A 16,628-nucleotide genomic window follows, 5' to 3' on the forward strand; every position below is an offset into this window, starting at 1 on the left:
ACAAGGACGACGACACGTTGGTCTGCTGCCGCGTTGGCAATTTTTATTTAGCTTTTGTAAGTTAATTTGTGCACTATTGTCCTGGGTCCCGGGACCCTGCAGGACCCAGGCTGGACACGACTCCCCGGGCTCGTTGAATGAAACGTTTGCTTTTTGCACTTTTTCTCTCTCTCTCTCTCTCTCTTTCTTTGTATACCCTTTCAAAGGGGGACACCGATTCTCTATAGAGAACTCCATAGAGAGTAGAAATCTATAGAGCAACGAGTCCTTCGTTACGGCTGGACCTAGGCATCCCTTCTTGTTTTTAATGTAATTCAATTTCAATGAAATTTAATCGTCCGTACGAGGCAGTGGCTTCTCCCCTCTACCCTCCCCCCCCCCCATTCGCCGCCATTCGCCTTTTAACATTATTTGCGTCATTTTGTGGTGGTTAATTTCAGTGCAACGCCACGCTTTTACTATTCAATTATGTTGCCGCTTGTCGCCTCATTCAGGGCACTTTTTTATGCACTCTTGTTTATGATTACAGCAGTTCCGATCCCCCCCGCCCCCCTCCTCAGAGCCCCTCTCTATTGTCCTGCTAATGCCGGCCTGTGTCTTGTTTGTCATCCCGTGTGTCCTGCGTCCTGCGTCCTGTGGCCGTTGCCTTTGTTATGAAAAATTAAATGGGCATAAATCATGCTAATGGCGCATTGCAAAATTTATGATGCTTTAAAGCCTGGACAATCCACCATCAATTTATTTATGTATTTGCAATTATTCCGTGGATCTGCCCGTCTGAGGGTGGAAACTACGGGCTTTCAATGGGTTTCTAGCTGATTTTCCTTTGGCATGGGTTCCATTTGGTTTCGATTTCAATTAGATGATTGTTTAAATGGGTATTTTCTAGCTGATGATGTCAGAGATCCAAGGAAAGAGCCTTGTAAATCAATTGGGGAGAGCATTGAGTGAGGCAGGAGTGGGTGGAAAAGTAGTTACAGAGGCATGGACTCTTTTCCGAGTTCTTTTGCCTCCATTCCAGGACATCCCGCTGACCCCCCTTAACCCACCAGGAGACCCCAATAGATCCCCCGCTTAAACACCATTATTATCTCGGAAACCTAACATTTCATTCGCCACGCATTCGCCCAGAAACTAATCCCAGAACTCGGGTAGGGATAATGCCGCGGAGGCACCACCCACATAATGCAAATTGCTCTTATAATTTGCACAGCAGCGACGTCATTCATCAGCCTTAGAGGGAGGGATTCGGTGGCTTCGGGGGGGGCGCCCAGGCTAGACAAATTTCCCAGGGATTATCAGGCAAGGAAGGATGCCCTGGTTGCACTCTGTTGCTGTTGCAACATTCTCTTGCAGCTCAACGCTTTGGCGCTTCATTCCATTTATTATAACAACTTTTTGTATCCTTTTTTTGCGGGGGGGGGGGGGGAGGGTGGGAGGTTATTTTCATTGCCAAAAATATATTTCAAGCGGGTTCAACTGCGGAGCGCATTTTATTTGGTTTTAGGATCTCACGGAGAGCCAGTTTGTTGCAAACTGTTCTCCACACACACACACACACACACACACACGCACGCCGACACATGGCCACTGCAGATACACTTTTGGGCCAATGCAGTTTTGCAGCTCGCAGATACAGATACAGATACAAGCACTGGCCGACCTCCCGCAGAGAAATTTTCATTTGGTTTTTGGCTCAGTGAGGGGGAAAAACTCGCCAGTTACAGGGTATATAAGACTGAATGAAGAGGGCTCCGAGGAACTGAAGAATATAGTCCCAAAATATTTGAAAATCTGTGGGATAAGGCGGCCTTGTGATAGACCTGGGTTTGAAGGGGAATTAGACAGGGTTCTTCATTCAAGTTTGGGGGATTACAGGTCTTAAAATATGGATAAATGTAGTAGTGTTATATTCTTTCATTCCTCCTATCCAATATTCGACCTCCAAATACTTCCATTAACCCTTTCCAGGTCATCCTTTCGGCCACTCTATCCCTGTTTCAACCACAATCATTCTTAGTCGATTTTTCTTTGCATTTGGGAGTTTTCCTTTTGTTTTTCCTGTCTGTCTGTCCCCCCCCCCCCCCGCCCCCTTTGCCGGCTCCACCTATCCACTGTGTTGTTTACATGTTCATTCGCGGGATTTTTCACTTGAAATTGGAAAGTCGACGTAGCGTCGCGTCGGCACAAAGAGTTAAGTCCTCGCATCCACAGAAATGGCTAGAACACGGTGGAGCGGTAGGAGTATACTGGGCTGAATCGCTTATTGTTCTGACCCACACATTGTTGCATTAAATGAAGTTTGGCTCCTGGCTGGCCCCCCCTTCTGCGGTTAAGCTTGTTAGGGCTTTAATTCGGAGGCATCCTTGGCCGAATCGCATCAACGCAGCTGGAGATCGTTAAATAATTCATGTCAGGCCGCAACGAAATCGAAAAAAGATACGAGAACCAAAGGAAAGAACAAAAAAAAAAAAAGCGAAAGAACAGCAGCAATGAAAGCCAAATTAAGCAGTTGGAAACGTTTAGACGGGATGGGGGATGGGTGATGGGGGATGGGGGAAAAGCCAGGAGAGCCGCCTCTGGGTTGCTGGGTGGATGGGGGCGTCCCAGCTGGGCGCCTGATTTACGTTGCAATAATTTTCATCTCATTTTCATTAGGTTTTCGGGGGCTTATCCAGGGCAGCCTTTGCCTGCGAGTTTTATCCAAAAGGTGAGAAGCTTTTTGCCCTGCAACGGTGGGCCACTTGAGCTCTTGGCTATTTATCATTCCCCAAGAGCTTACACCCTGCCCCTTTGGTGTCCATAGGCCTGCGTCCTCTGTGTCTGGAGCAGCCCTTGGCTACAATCTTCTCCTTCTCGCCAGCTGTGGAGGTGTTTTCCCCTGCCCCCTGCACCATACACTCCGTGCAAGGACCCTCGGAAGTTGTGAACAAGTTGCAGGTTGAAACAACAACACGGCTACCGGAATAAAAAGGATCAACAAGGCACTCAGCACCAGAGAAAACAGGAAAAGGAACTGGAAACAGCAACGACAACGAGTGTGACACTTCACAGTGCCGACAGATTTACATCAATTATTGAGCAGCAGCAGGTGCGTGGTAACAGGTGGATCCATAAAGGGGTGGCCCACTCCCCCGCCCCCCCCTAAGGGGCCACAACAGACAACTATTTCGCAACGGAAAAAACTCGGCTAGTATTTGATGTCGATTGGGTATTGACAGGCTTCGAGGCTCAGGCGAATGGGTTCGAGTGGGTTGATGCGAAAGTTTGCCAAAAGGGAATAAATATTCCGACTAGAATTTGCCAAATGTACAACCACTTTCTATATTCCTAGATCCCAGATTCTTAGAGCTTTCGAATCCTCCATTGGACCTTTTCGGCTCGCTGTTGATACAGGCCTTGATGTCCTCTTCTTCCAGGCCAAAGTCTGTGAGTCTGCTACCAGGAATCACATCTTTGCTTGGTGTAGAGCCCAAGTAGAGATCAAAAAGCCTCCTCGCCGTCGGAAGAATCCACCGCCCTTTAGGTGGCTTAATCGCCCAAGTCTGTAAAGAGCTCCCTTGAATCCCTGAAAAATGAATCCCTCCCTGAAAATGAAATCAGGGACTGGAACAAGAATACAGCTACTATCTTTCCTGTATGTTCGGTTCTGCTACGCGCCACGCGTCATGCGGCAGCGTCCCTCGTTCGGTTGGGCGGGAGCAGGGCTGCATTTTGCCTAGGATCCGCGCGTGACAGCCTTCTGTTGGTGCAGAACGTCAAAAAATATATAATATCTCCCCGATGATCCATTTCATGATTTTTCAACATTTTTTCGGTCTACGCGCACCTTCCAAAATAGAGAATTCTTTGCAAGTTTTCAGCTCCACGTAACAGCGGCCATTTTTCTTCCAGTACAGGGTTGCATTGGCCAAGAGTAGGGCTGCCAACTCATGCAATCGATATGTGGATTTGCTGGAGTGTTTATCAAAGATAAATCTCACCAGCAAAGCGTATTTTCTTTGCCTTATCAGTATTATCAGTATATATCGTAGAGAGACTATAACTATCGATAAGTTCCAATCGTGACATCAGTTATCGAAAGTTTCTGAGCAGCCCTGCAGCTGTCAAACGCTTTTTGCTTGTGAAAAAAATAATACTTTGGATTTTACAATGGGCGACTTCAACCCCGTTCTTCGAGGCCTAAGTGCCTACTTCCGGCTGACCAACTACGGCGACCGGATGGTAGCCGGCTGCAAGGTGCCCGAATCAGTGGTTTCGGAAATGCTCGACAGCCCTGCCGACAACGCCTACACGTGGGGCGGCGAGCGGTGGCCGGAAACGCGGCTGGAGGAGATGCTGCGCGAAATGAACATCACCACGAGCGGTCTGCTGGCCGGAGTGCAGCACCACCTGACCGTCGAGTGCCACTACCCGGTCATCGACGATCCCTACGAGGTGGGGAAGATCATCTGCGCGGACGCGATCGCCGACCTCTACGCCATGGGCATCACCGAGTGCGACAAAATGCTGATGCTGGCCTGCAGGCCTCGCCGGATGAGCATGAGCGAGTTCAACGTGGTGTACTCCATGATGGAGGAGGGCTTCAAGCAGTGCTTCCAGGCCACCGGCGGGAGGGAGACCTGGGCCCAGTGCATGCACAGCGACTGGTTCATCGCCGGCGGCCTGGCCTCCTCCCACTGGGAGAAGAGCCAGCTGCTGGCACGCGACAACGCCGTGGACGGCGATGTCCTGGTGCTGACCAAGCCCCTGGGCACCCAGATGGCCATCGATGCCTACGGGTGCATCGGTCAGCCGCAGGCCTGGGAGTGCTACAATCCGTTCGTCACCGAAGAGGACCTCCGTGTGGCCTATCGGCTGGCTGTCAACTCGATGACTCGCCTCAACCGCAAGGCCGCCAGTCTCATGCACTTGCACAACGCCCACGGGGCCTTGGCCGTGTCCGGGCGGGGCATCCTGGCCCATGCCAGGACCCTGGCTCTCCTCCAAAAGCAGCCGCTGTCCTTTAACATCAACATCCTGCCGGTGATCGGCAAGCTGGCGACTGTACCTTGCTGCCAGAGCCGCCTGCGTCGCGGTGTTAGCCACGAGATCTCCGGTGGCCTGCTCATCTGCATGCCCCGCGAGGATGCCGCTTCCTTTTGCCGCCTCCTCGAGGCCCAGGATGGCCACCCGGCCTGGATCATCGGCACTGTCCAGAGCGGCCAGCGGGATGCCATCGTCTGCAAGAATGCTCGAATCATCGAGGTCTCCGAGTGAAGAATCGACTTACATTTGCTCTTACTTGTAGTGCCTCCAATAAATTGCATTCGTAATTGAGCTTCAACAAAATCGTCTGCTTCCCAAAGGGGCTGGGGACTAGGGGCAGGGCCAGCCAAAAGAAGGCTGGAAAACTGTACACCTTTCAACCATCTAGTTTTCTCCGAGTTATCCACACAGTTCCTGCTGTCCCCCACAAATCCAAAACACTTTCAACATCTATTGCTTTTACGGAGTAAAGCTAAAATTCCAAATTATGTTTTTACCTTTCAGTGGAAATCCGTGCCTTCGGCGTTTCCTGAAGCACTGCCTGATCCTGATGGCCTTCTGCCTGGCCTGTTTTCTCTCTGGAGATCGTGCAGCTCGTGAGTGGAACTGCAGCTTCGTTTATCCCCGTACTTATTCTCTCCCTTCCCCCAGCTTTCATGGGCCGCCCTGATGTGCCACCCAATCAGAACCTGACCGAGGAGCTGGTCCAGCAGGCATCCAACGTAAGTACTCCACAGCAAACCATCTGAGCGTACTCTAACCGCATCATTCCAGTGCACCATTGAGCGACAGAGCGGCGATCTGCGGTACCTGAATATCTGCTGCCGCATGAGGCAGCAAGGCCTTGTGCCCCCTGCCCACAAATTCAATATGATCTTCATGCTGCCGACCCTCCCGAAGCATTTGCGCCGCCAATGGAACCTCCAAGTGCCCATGGACTCGATAGTGGGGCTCGAGGAGCTAACAGCAAAAGAAGAAAAATAGCCCAAGAATTGACATTTTATAGCAAATAAATAGCAGAGAATCGGTAGTACAGTCTACCCTCAGACCTCAGACAGTTTCCAACTTCCACGGAGACCCCATAGGCATCGATGGGAGGCACAGAAACCGAACCTCACCTTATCGTTTGAGTTCTCTGTGGAAGCATGTTCCCTGCTCTTGCGGAAGCCTCCCAAGGATTGGCACCTCAGGGATCTGGAAGGTACGACTACGTTCAGCCCTTTGTGGGCGTCCTCCACCGAATATTCGACACCCTCTCTGAATAGCAAGGGAAAAAACAATGTATCTCAGTGGCTGAAGCCTCATAGAGTCAGCGAAAGGTCTCCAACCAAGAGGAACCAATCTCTCAGACGAAGCTCGAGAGACCAAGGAGTCGGGCACGTGATAGATGTAGGCCTTAAGCTCGCGAAACAACCCGAAAACCAAAGGCGATCTCCATCTTTTAGATCTCTTTTCGTTCCTTTCAATCAATCCGACTATTCCTCGGCCGACCCTCGCTGAAAAGTTTTCTGTTTGCAGGCTTAACTTTTGGATTTGCGTGAAATTTGTTTGTTTCTGCCACAAAATCCTCTCGCATTCCCTTCATTAAGTACTGAGCCTGGTCGAAAGGGGCTCCGAACAAAAACCATTTATCCTTTAAAAAAGGATTTGCAAATTCAAGAAGCACCACGAAATCCCTTTGCAACCAGCAACTCAATTAGTTGCACGCATCCATTAGATATTCCGGGCACAGACCGAGCGACGGGAACGATTGCAAAGCCATCAAATAGCCAGGGGCCGCCTTCCAATCGGGCAGACGGAGATGGGGATGCAGGAGGGTCCTAAGAAGGGTAGGGGATTATTTTTTGGGTACAGCAGGTCCGACCACAAACAAAGATGTCACGCAGTGCGTTGCCCAAAGGGATTTGGACATCGGAACACCCAAAAATATTATATATGACATTTTGTTATGAATACTAATGCGGCCAGAGGACGGGGGCGGGGGCTGGGGCTGGGGGGGGGGGGGGCGTCTTAAACTTTCTCGCAAAGACCACTTTGCATAGTCCAGGAATAAGTACATTGTTATGTATATTTATTGAGAGTTTAAGGAACATTTCTGTGAGTGAACCGATTAACGTCGATCCAGTGGTGGCTCCTCCTCAAGTTATTCACGTTTGAAATGTTTCGATTTTGGTGTTCCACACTCAGGGCATTCCCGCGAGTCACCCTCTAGAGCCGCGGTCTTCGGCTTGGCGGCGGGGCCATCCTCGACATCCGGCGACGGGTCGGGTCCATCGGGCTGCACCATCTTCCAGTACACACGTGGAGTGAACTTTGAGGGAAGTGGCTCAAACAGGAATAAATTGACGAGCTTCTCCAAATCGGGGGCATCGTTGAAGACCTCGTTGAAGGACTCATTGGAGGCATTTTGCTGCGAAGAGTCTTGATCCATTCTGGATTGATCTGGCAAAAAGAATACTTTATTTAGGCGTGCGCTTCACAGTTTTTTACCTCGAACCTACCACAAGCGGAGAAGAGAACGAAAAGTCAACAATTACTTGCCAATTGGTAGGAAAAATTCGGAAGAAGAAGCCACGCGTTTGGGGAAAATTAGCGCCATGGAGGGGGGAAAATGGTCACATCGAAAAATAGTATTTATCGGGTACTACTTGAGGGTACGCTGGATCATCCCCCCAATGAATATTCCCGCTTCAAATAAACCCCAAAGACACCATAGACATTAAACTATCCCAAAACATTCTTATTTTCATTTCATTAATAGATATCTACTCGAGTATCGAGAGCTATCGATACCACAAAGCTTGGAAACTGCGAATAATTTTGTGATCTCCGAGAAATGATCTGTGGCACTGCTCAAAAAAGCGTTCCCGCCATGATTGCCCTTTGACATTGGACTCTGGCAACATTCCTGCGAAGAGAGAGAGAGAGAGAGAGAGATGCATGAGAGACAAAGACACAGAATTAGTGTTGGACAGTGTTGGGAAGCGAGCCAGGAAGCTGTCTCTTTCACTTCGGGGAAAATATAATTAGGAAAACCACAAAAGTGCTTCAAGTGTTTCATTACCTTTGGAAAAAACCACAATGGATTCCGGGGATTCCGAGGATTACGAGCATGCCTCTCCGCTGTGCTCTCCGGCAGTGACACCAACAAACTCCTATGAAAGGAGTGCTAGAATTCAGTGGATTCAAAATGTATTCTAGAGCTTCTCAGTACAGGCATCGTCTGCCGATCAGCCCGTTGCCAGTCGCCGCCGCGAGCCCCAAACTCACTGCCAGCCAACATCCAGGATGTCTCCCTCGGCTTTGGTGGGGGCTGGACGTGGACCATCGAAGAGGCCCCTGGAGGGCCACTCACCGCTTTCCTCTTGTGTCCGTTGACTGTATTTTCTAGGAACTTTCATCCCTACTTCCGCTACACATTTTGAATGGCCAGAAGCATAACCCCACTCCCTTTTCTTTCTTCTTTGAGAGATCTGAAGGAAGCATCGTCTGCTGTGGTGGATTCTCCTGCAGGAGGCACTCTGCAGGTCTCTTCAGAAGGGGGGCAGTCCAAAGTACTGCGGCCTGAAGGCCTCCAGCGAGCGGAGCCTCAGTGTGGCCGGAGCACTGAGTCGAATGGAGAGCAGGGGATCCGGCACGAGCACAACCTGCATGCCGGCGGCCAAGGCAGCCTCCATGCCCAGTAGCGAGGACTCCAGCACCAGGCAGTTCTCCGGCTCCGGGGGATCCTTGAAGCGAGCGGCGGCTGTGAGGAATATATCCGGAGAGGGCTTGCACCGCTTCACCTCCGAGTCGGAGCCGCCGACGACCGCGTGCTGGAAGACCTCGAAGAGCTGGGCGTGGGGACGCACCTTGAGGTCGTACGACTCTCGACTGCCGCTCGTCTCGAGGGCCAGGGGCACGTGGGAGGCGTGCAGGTGGCGCAGGAGGCGCTCCGCGCCGGGCATCAGGCCCACGGACCCCAAGTGGTCCCGACTGTGGAGCCTGTGGAGGCGCTGGAACTGCGTGCGGCTGAGGGGCAGGCCGTAGCTGTCGATGATCATGTCCGCCGACTCCGGGGAGGGCTTGCCCATGCACCGCAGCTTCAGGTCGAAGCCGTAGATGTGGCCGAAGGGGTCGAGGATCTGCTGCACCGCCCGCGTGTTCAGGCGCTCGCTGTCGAGCAGGAGGCCGTCCAGCTCGAAGATGCAGTGGGTCACGGGTCGGAAGCAGCAGTGCCGCGACGAGGAAACCAATTCCGACATTTTCCTGCGATTCTAAGAGATTCTGAGATTCTATTTTTTTGTTTTTTCTTCTAGCAAACTTGGAATTTTGATGGATGGAATCGGATCGGATAGATTGTGCTCTCTACCCGAACTCGAACTTTGAACAGGTGTCGTAGTGGGGCAGGCCGAAAAGCTGCGGCTCGAAGTCCGCCATCGAGTCGAGCACCTGCGTGGCGCCTGTCCTCTGCTCCGCCGGCACCCGGGGATCGGGGATCATCACCACCTGCATGCCGGCGGCGATGCCCGCCTGCAGGCCGTTGGGGGAGTCCTCGAAGACCAGACACTGGCCGGGGTCCGGCGCCGGGTGGAAGCGGGAGGCGGCCAGCAGGAAGATGTCCGGGTGGGGCTTGCCCCGGCCCGGCCTTAGCTCCGGGTCATCGCCACAGACCACGTGGTGCAGGGCGGGGAACAGGTCCCTGTGCGGCTGCGACTTGGTGTGGAAGGCGGCCTGCACCGAGCTCGTGGCTATGGCCATGGGAATGCGGTGATCGTGGAGGTGCAGCATCAGGTCCTTGACCCCCGGCAGCAGCCGGACATTGTTGATGCGTCCGAAGACCACGGAGTCGAATATCTTCAGGTACTCGACCGGCGTCAGCGGCAGCTGCAGCTCCTCGACCAGCTGCCGGGCGGACTGGAGGGCCGGCATGCCCATGTACCGCAGCTTCATCTCGTACGTGTAGCTCTTGCCGAACGGCGCCACGATCTCGTTGATCACATCCGAGTACATGTTTTCGGTGTCTGAGGAGTGATGGAATCGATGGAGATTGATGGAGTAATCGAATGGGAATGGGAATGGGAATGTGCAGGGGCCTACCCAAGACGGTCCCATCGCTGTCGAAGATGATGTGCGTGACGGGCTTGTAGCAGGCCCTGGAAGCCATGATTACCCCTTCTACGACTCTGCCACTACGACATGCCGCCAAAGCTGGGATTTAATTTGATTTAATATAAAACTGACATAAAGGCCTAAGCTGTAGGTTTGGGGCATACGTAGGACCTTAGCCTTTCCTCGAGGGGGAGATAGTGTTTGGTGCCATGTCCAGACACTTTTCCCGGCCATCAGTCCAAGAACTGAGGCACTATTTTGTGACTTAATGAGGTTTTTCCTAGCCGCTGGCTCTCACTGCAGGCTGTCTCTTTAAAGGGACTTGCAAGCCTCTTTCCAGGCCTTTCGGGGAGGCTCAACATCCCTGAAAGTGCAAGCCAGACAGTAGAAAGGACAGTCGATCCTTCTAGATTCCAATTACACTGGAATCGTGGCAACGCGTTTCCCATTTCCGCCCGGGCATAAGAATTAGCCTGGCGAAAATCAATAGCCAGACAGCGCTGGCTGGCCCGTTCGACTGCGACTAATGTGTCGCCATCAGATATCAATAAAAGCGGCAGACGAATGATTGGGTGTTCTTTCACTTTATAGACCGTTCGGTGTACAGTATGCTGTGGAGTATTGTGGAATCTAGATGGGCCCATCGTCGGGGTCGCGGCACACGCTGTTGAGGACCGGCGGCAGGGGGCGGCCCGAGAGGCTCTTCACGCAGCGGGGCTGCAGGTTGCTCAGCAGATTGCAGATACGCTGGTGCTGGTAGGTGACGCTCGGCATGCCGTTCTTGTAGATCCTGTCGTCCACGTAGACCACGTCGATGCCCTCGCGCATGATGCGCACGTGGTAGGGATGGTTGTGGGGGAAGAAGCACAGCTCGGTGCCGATCTCCTTGGTGATCAGGGTGTTGGTGTTCGTGTCGACCTCCTCGCTTCCGTCCGCGTTGGTCACGTACTTGGTCAGCTTCACCACAAACACGGCGATCTCCGCGTCGCTGAACAGGCTCTGGCCCGCCGGCAGCACTGTCAGCTCGACGACGACCTTCTTGCAGCAGACCAGCTCCGGCTCGTAGGGCTGCAGGGCGTGGAAGTTCAGCAGCGATGGATTCGGCTGTGAAAATGGTTGGTTAGAAGCGCACTCTAGGCGGGTGGGGAGGGGGGTGGCCCCATCTCACATTAAAGTTCTGGCGGTAGCTGTTGAGCATCTCCTCGGTGCCGTACATCGTTCCGTGCCACTTTGGCGGCATATAAACCTCCGTGTCCGCGGATGTCAGCAGCATCGTGCCGTGCTGGAAGCACACAAAAGTGAGGAAAGGGAAAGCGGAAAGCTCCTCCGGATCTGCGGCTCCTGCTTACCAGATCAAACGAATAGTCGTACAGGTTGTCGGAGGTCAGGTCTCTGGGTATTCCATCGTCATCGAGGAACATGCTGAAGGACTTTATTTTGCTATCTTCGGCCTAAAATAAAACACAAGTCAATTTTGGACACGAATACGACGGGGTGCCAGTGTGTTCTGTGACGCGTGTGTCAATGCCTGTTCCGATAGCGATCTATCGATACGATAGACACTCTACATGCGATATTTTCTTTGAAGAAAAGCTGGACTGCTGCTCCCCTCCCCTTGGGGTGCTCATAAATTTGTCCACGCCCCTTACGCCAATGACAACTTAAGTGCGGTCATGTTTTCGGTGTCTCTCTGCGTTGCGTAGCACTGGTCCATTAGGAAAACAATTACAGACGACTCTGACAGGCACAAACTAAGCCCATGACCGTCTCCACACAGGAAGAGATAGGAGCGTCTGGGTCTGGCTCTGGCTCTGACTCTGGCCGGGATATGTGGCCATAAATTATGAGTTTGTCGTCACATGCTGGCGGTCTTAGCCGGTGGTCATGTCTATTAAGCAGCCTTGGGGGCTCTGTCTCCCATCCTTGGGTGCCTTCCAGCGGCCGTTTATCAAGTGCAGTGTTTGGGGGCCCGCCTGCACTTGTTTACTTTCTTCCTGGGAAAGGTTGCGTTTCTCCACCGAAATTCAAATCCCAAAAACATAAATTATAACCCAGAAACTCCTCTATCCTCTCCATCAGCCTCTGGGTTCTCATTTGCTCACGAACCGAGAGCGTCACATGTGTGTCTAAGTGATTTTCAATAAGTTGTCGGGTCAAAGTTTTTGGGGCACGATTTTTCACAGCTCCAGATGTCTATATATACATATATGTAGGTCTAACATAATTTATGGCGCCTTTGTCGGGGTGGATGGGGTGGGGGGGGGATTTTCGCAGGCGTCGATAATGACGAGCGATTTCTCATAGCCAAAGCACCAGCCATTGGCAGCAGCTGCGACCGACCTTTGACATCCCCCCAGGCCCAAGTCGGCCACGTTCCAGAGCCAGTGGCACGTAAAAACAAACTTGATTCTCTTGGCCATCAAAAAATGCCATCCGTCTTGCAATCCAACAAGAAATGTGTTCGCTTCTGACTCTGGAACGCGACGTGATTCAATATTTTCTGCGAAATTATTTTTTAATCATATTGTACTCCGACAGAAGTCAAAACAAACATTAGCCAGAGCAAGTGGAGGCTGGATTTCCCAGAAATATGAAAGATGTGCATATTGGAGAGGTCTTAAAGCGAAATCTGGCTACCCAAAAGACAGTGACTCAATTTGTAGATTGAACTGAAAGATTCCCCTCTTCCCGCCCAATCTATAGCCACCCCACAAACACATGTTTTACACACAAAACCCCCCCGAAAAAGAAATAAAAGAATAAAGGGGATATAAGGGAAAATAGTAAAGCAAAGAATGTAGCAAATGTGCTAGAGAAAACTTTTGTAATTTGAAAGACTTGCAGCTGGTATTCGTCGGTATTGGTCGGCCATTAACGCTCGAATCGAATGACGTTTTTGGCTCGGATTCTGGCTCTTATGGTAAATGCCCGCAAAATGTTGAAATGGCAACCAAATCAGCGAATCTCAAACCATGTCAAGCCCGTTCCAACCGTTCCGTTCCGTCCGTCCCGTCCGTTCCGCCCGTTCCAAATTGCAATTGTGACAATGCTGACAATCTGCAGGCGACAGCCAACACCAGAGTTTCGGGCGTCACAGGGCGGGGGCGGGGACGGGGGGCAATGGCATTTCCGTCTACATCTCTTTCGCCATCGCCATTGCCATCTCCATTTCTAGTTCCGTCCAGCTTTCTGGCTTCGTGGCAGCGTCAAGAAAACGGCGAGCGACACTTACAATCAGTATGAAATTTACGCGATTTTCATTGCGGCAAATGGTTCGCTTTTTTCCGTATTAACATTTCTTGGCAGCAAAAGGAGGCAGGAGACTGACTGACTGACTCCAAGGTGTGTGGGTGGGGGCGTTGGGTGGGGTGTTCGGGGTGTGGGGGGTGCCCCAGCTGAAGTCGTGCCAATTTTCATATTTTCCTGCACTTTGTTGAATGGGCATATGGGATCAGTGAGGATTCGGAAAGCAGTTAACAGACAGCAGTTTTATAGAGGAAAACGATGAACAATTACTGATGGGGAGCCTGATGCCGGGAGAGTTGTACTTTAAGGAGCAATGGTTTGCCTAATCTATCCATTAAACTTCTTTAGACAGGCCCCTACGCCTTCGCTTCTCTCCAGAGCCTACCCCTGGCTCACTCGCTCGCTTCCATACAACGACGACCCAAGTCTTTCTCTATAAAAGAGAGACATAATGGCATCCCCAAATGATTACCCTTTAGTCTGAGAGAAAGCATCTCCCCGAAGAGTGTACAAAGACTTCGTTGTGTCCCCCGAGGAATATGATTTTCCTCACAGTTTGGTGGCCCTCCCCACCGCTCCTCAGACCCCAACCCGCATAACAACAAACAGGCAAACAGCTCGCGGCTGCCACGAGCCAAAAGTGGCATCAGCTGCGGCAGTTGGCGCGGATATATCTTCCCGGTGCCCTGCCCTATCCAATCCCCCCACCATCCACGAGTCTCTGGGCACGCACACGACTCTGGCTGGCTCCCAGTCTGTCTCTAGCCGAGGATAATGCAATAAGCGTTGCCAACAAGGCCCCAACGTCTTCTTGTCCTGTAACTTTGAGCCGTACAGGAAACCCGCTTGTGGGTGGGGAGGGGCATGATGCACAGGGAGTGGGGGGGTTGCACATGTGTGCCAGACAGGTTATGCGCTATAAAAAATTTAAGAAATTGCTACCAGCGTCAGGGCCAGAACCGAAAAACGACAATACTTACGAGCATTTCACAAATCAAAATACTTTTCGAGCTTCAAGTCTCCGTCTCCCTTTGTTGTCTGCCCCAAGTGGTTATTGTTCTTTCCCCAACTGATGCCAAGAGGGGGGCAGGGACGGGTACGGGGACGGGTACGGGTACGGGTGCGGAGAGAAAGCGAAAAACAATGTGCTAAATAAATAAATTTGTCGAAGATTGCAAATATCAAAAAGAATATAGAAGAAAACTTTGGCTATGACTTTTATCATGTGGCAGGTGATGGTAAGAGTTTTTATGGTGGATTTAAGATCCAAAATGTGGATAAGTTTTTGAAGATGAAAGAACTATTTCCGATGCATACTAATTGGTGTTTTTGGCAGTCAATAGTTGGGCTTAAAGATACTCCCTTTGGAGATGCGAAAACTATAACTTCCCGTAGAGTTTATCTGGTTTGAAATACTTACAATTCCGATTGATTGAATGTAGAAATAAGTACGAAATCTCTGAGCAAATGATTTCTATCACTCCTTCAAGCTTTGCTTACAATTCAAGACTGTCTTATAATCTCGATCTTCTTGGAATTCGGAACCCAAAGCTCAATGAAAGCTCTCCCTTTCTCTCTATCCCTCTCCATTGAGTGTCTTCTGGAACAGCTTTGAAAACTGAGAAATTTCATGAGAAATGAAATATCAGCATAAGAGAATGTTTATGTTTATTTGAAGGCAATGGCGATAATCATACTTAAAAGTCCATTCATTGAATGTTTTGTTTAGTGATCTGATATCTATGCAAAAAAGTTGTTTAAAGATTCTTGAATGATTTATTTATTTATTTATAAGTTTAGAAGAAATATACAACTATTAATTCTAAGAGGTTTGCGGGGTGCCTAGAGTTTTTAGTACCTAGACCTAGACCTTCGAGGAATGATTTATAATGGAATGTTTTGTGCCGAGCCTTTTCGGAGACTCGGACTTTAGATTTACCAAAGACATCTCTTCGTTGTTAGATTGCAATTTAGAGTTCTATTATATGATGTTTTAAGCTACAGAGTTAGAGGGCAAGGATAGGGATATTACGGATCAAACGCATAGAAAAACAGTTAGGTAAATCTCTTACATGATGTTTTATACTACAGAGTTAGAAGGCTTGGCCGATAACTACCGATATATTAAGGAATAGACCGACAGTTCCAACTGCCAATGCGGCTCTATGTAGGTATCGCTATGTTTTATATAATAACGGTAGAGTACCCTTTATTTCCTTTAGTTCTTCGTTTTGTATACGTATTTTTCGAAGAAGAAGTCGATGAATGTTGAACCGTTCTACGATTATTTGGGAGTCAGAAATCAAGTGTCCATTGGAGGTCCAGCACTCGAGTCTCCAGCCCTCTCTTTCGCCTGCTGCTGATAGCCGATCAGCATTCTCTTGTCTCCTTTAGGTCCTCTCATCCTTTCCTATATCTTCTTTTTGTCTCTCTATTGCCGAGAAAGCCATCTACTCTACAGTGAGGCCTTCTTATAGGCCTTCTACCGCTACATTTGACACTGGTTCAGGTGCTATTGGTTGGGGACATCTCGGGAGGAGTATAGATGGTACATTGTTCGACGACGATTGGTACTGAGGGTAAGCAAAGGCCCAAGATCGAATGCTTGAATATAGACACAATATTTGAGCAAATATGCCCGAAAAAAATCAAGGAAAATCCAGGGATTATCTAGGGATTATGGCAAGTCGCACTCCTATCAAAAAATACATATATTTTAAAGAACAATGTACATGAGCAGTAGGAGAGTTACACATACATATATGTGTGAGAGGAGAGGGACAACAAATAATTTAAGAAGATTCGATTAAAAGAGATTCCAGGAAATATCTTCAGAGCTATTAGAAACTGCTGCTTCCAGCAGTTAAATTTAAATTGGGTTCATCTACAGAACTTGTGGACTTTTATTCGCCAGACAATAACTCCCTTGGTCCCAAATTATCTCAGATATTCGGTCTACCAAGGGATCCCATGATGAACATTCCTTTAGCTATATCTCTCGAGCTGCTGCCGCCTCCTCCTTCCCTCTCCCCCTGATGCATGGCTGTTTTTCCATGTAAAAGAAGAGAAACGAAACAGTTCTTAATATCCTGGGAGAATGGCATGCAAAAAGGGGCACAGGCACAGGCAGCGGCGACTGGAACAAAGGCAAAGACGAGCAGAAACTGCGTCATGTTTTGTGATTCCCACGCATTCTCTGGACCCCCTGCCCTGCTGCCAGCCAACCATCCTATATCCCTACTCCCACGAGCTCGCTTGGGGTT

The 16,628-nt window shown here is 50.1% G+C and overlaps 5 protein-coding genes across 8 annotated transcripts; 2 read left to right on the plus strand and 3 right to left on the minus strand.

Annotated features, from left to right (window-relative positions):
• Positions 1-4,152: 4,152 nt before the first annotated feature.
• On the plus strand, positions 4,153-5,259 carry LOC113565635 (selenide, water dikinase-like). Its single transcript, XM_026988180.1, has one exon. It carries the CDS (start codon positions 4,153-4,155, stop codon positions 5,257-5,259), a length of 1,107 nt encoding a protein of 368 aa, XP_026843981.1.
• Positions 5,260-5,497: 238 nt separating this feature from the next.
• On the plus strand, positions 5,498-6,081 carry LOC6595684. The gene is made up of 3 exons (XM_026988886.1): positions 5,498-5,624; positions 5,680-5,750; positions 5,803-6,081. The coding sequence occupies exons 1-3, from the start codon at positions 5,516-5,518 to the stop codon at positions 6,010-6,012; spliced, it is 390 nt and encodes a 129-aa protein (XP_026844687.1). The 5' UTR covers positions 5,498-5,515; the 3' UTR covers positions 6,013-6,081.
• A 1,666-nt stretch (positions 6,082-7,747) lies between these two features.
• On the minus strand, positions 7,748-9,340 carry LOC6595682 (probable pseudouridine-5'-phosphatase). Of its 4 annotated transcripts, none has more exons than XM_026988635.1 (3): positions 8,384-9,340; positions 8,093-8,183; positions 7,748-7,936 (listed from the first exon to the last, which is right to left on the minus strand). In XM_026988635.1, the coding sequence occupies exon 1, from the start codon at positions 9,270-9,272 to the stop codon at positions 8,562-8,564; it is 711 nt and encodes a 236-aa protein (XP_026844436.1). In that variant the 5' UTR covers positions 9,273-9,340; the 3' UTR covers positions 7,748-7,936; positions 8,093-8,183; positions 8,384-8,561. The 4 variants fall into 4 exon arrangements, with proteins under 4 accessions (XP_026844436.1, XP_002020708.1, XP_026844435.1 ...); XM_002020672.2 differs by having other exon boundaries at positions 8,093-8,197; XM_026988634.1 differs by having other exon boundaries at positions 8,093-9,340.
• Positions 9,301-10,217, minus strand: LOC6595681 (pseudouridine-5'-phosphatase). Its single transcript, XM_002020671.2, has 2 exons — positions 10,108-10,217; positions 9,301-10,031 (listed from the first exon to the last, which is right to left on the minus strand). Exons 1-2 carry the CDS (start codon positions 10,172-10,174, stop codon positions 9,376-9,378), a joined length of 723 nt encoding a protein of 240 aa, XP_002020707.1. The 5' UTR covers positions 10,175-10,217; the 3' UTR covers positions 9,301-9,375.
• A 470-nt stretch (positions 10,218-10,687) lies between these two features.
• LOC6595680 lies at positions 10,688-11,615 on the minus strand. The gene is made up of 3 exons (XM_002020670.2): positions 11,469-11,615; positions 11,288-11,401; positions 10,688-11,223 (listed from the first exon to the last, which is right to left on the minus strand). The coding sequence occupies exons 1-3, from the start codon at positions 11,538-11,540 to the stop codon at positions 10,750-10,752; spliced, it is 660 nt and encodes a 219-aa protein (XP_002020706.1). The 5' UTR covers positions 11,541-11,615; the 3' UTR covers positions 10,688-10,749.
• Between the last annotated feature and the right edge of the window lie 5,013 nt (positions 11,616-16,628).

The sequence above is a fragment of the Drosophila persimilis genome, unplaced genomic scaffold, assembly GCF_003286085.1.
Source record: "Drosophila persimilis strain 14011-0111.01,24,50 unplaced genomic scaffold, DperRS2 tig00000191-arrow-pilon, whole genome shotgun sequence".
NCBI lineage: Eukaryota > Metazoa > Arthropoda > Insecta > Diptera > Drosophilidae > Drosophila > Drosophila persimilis.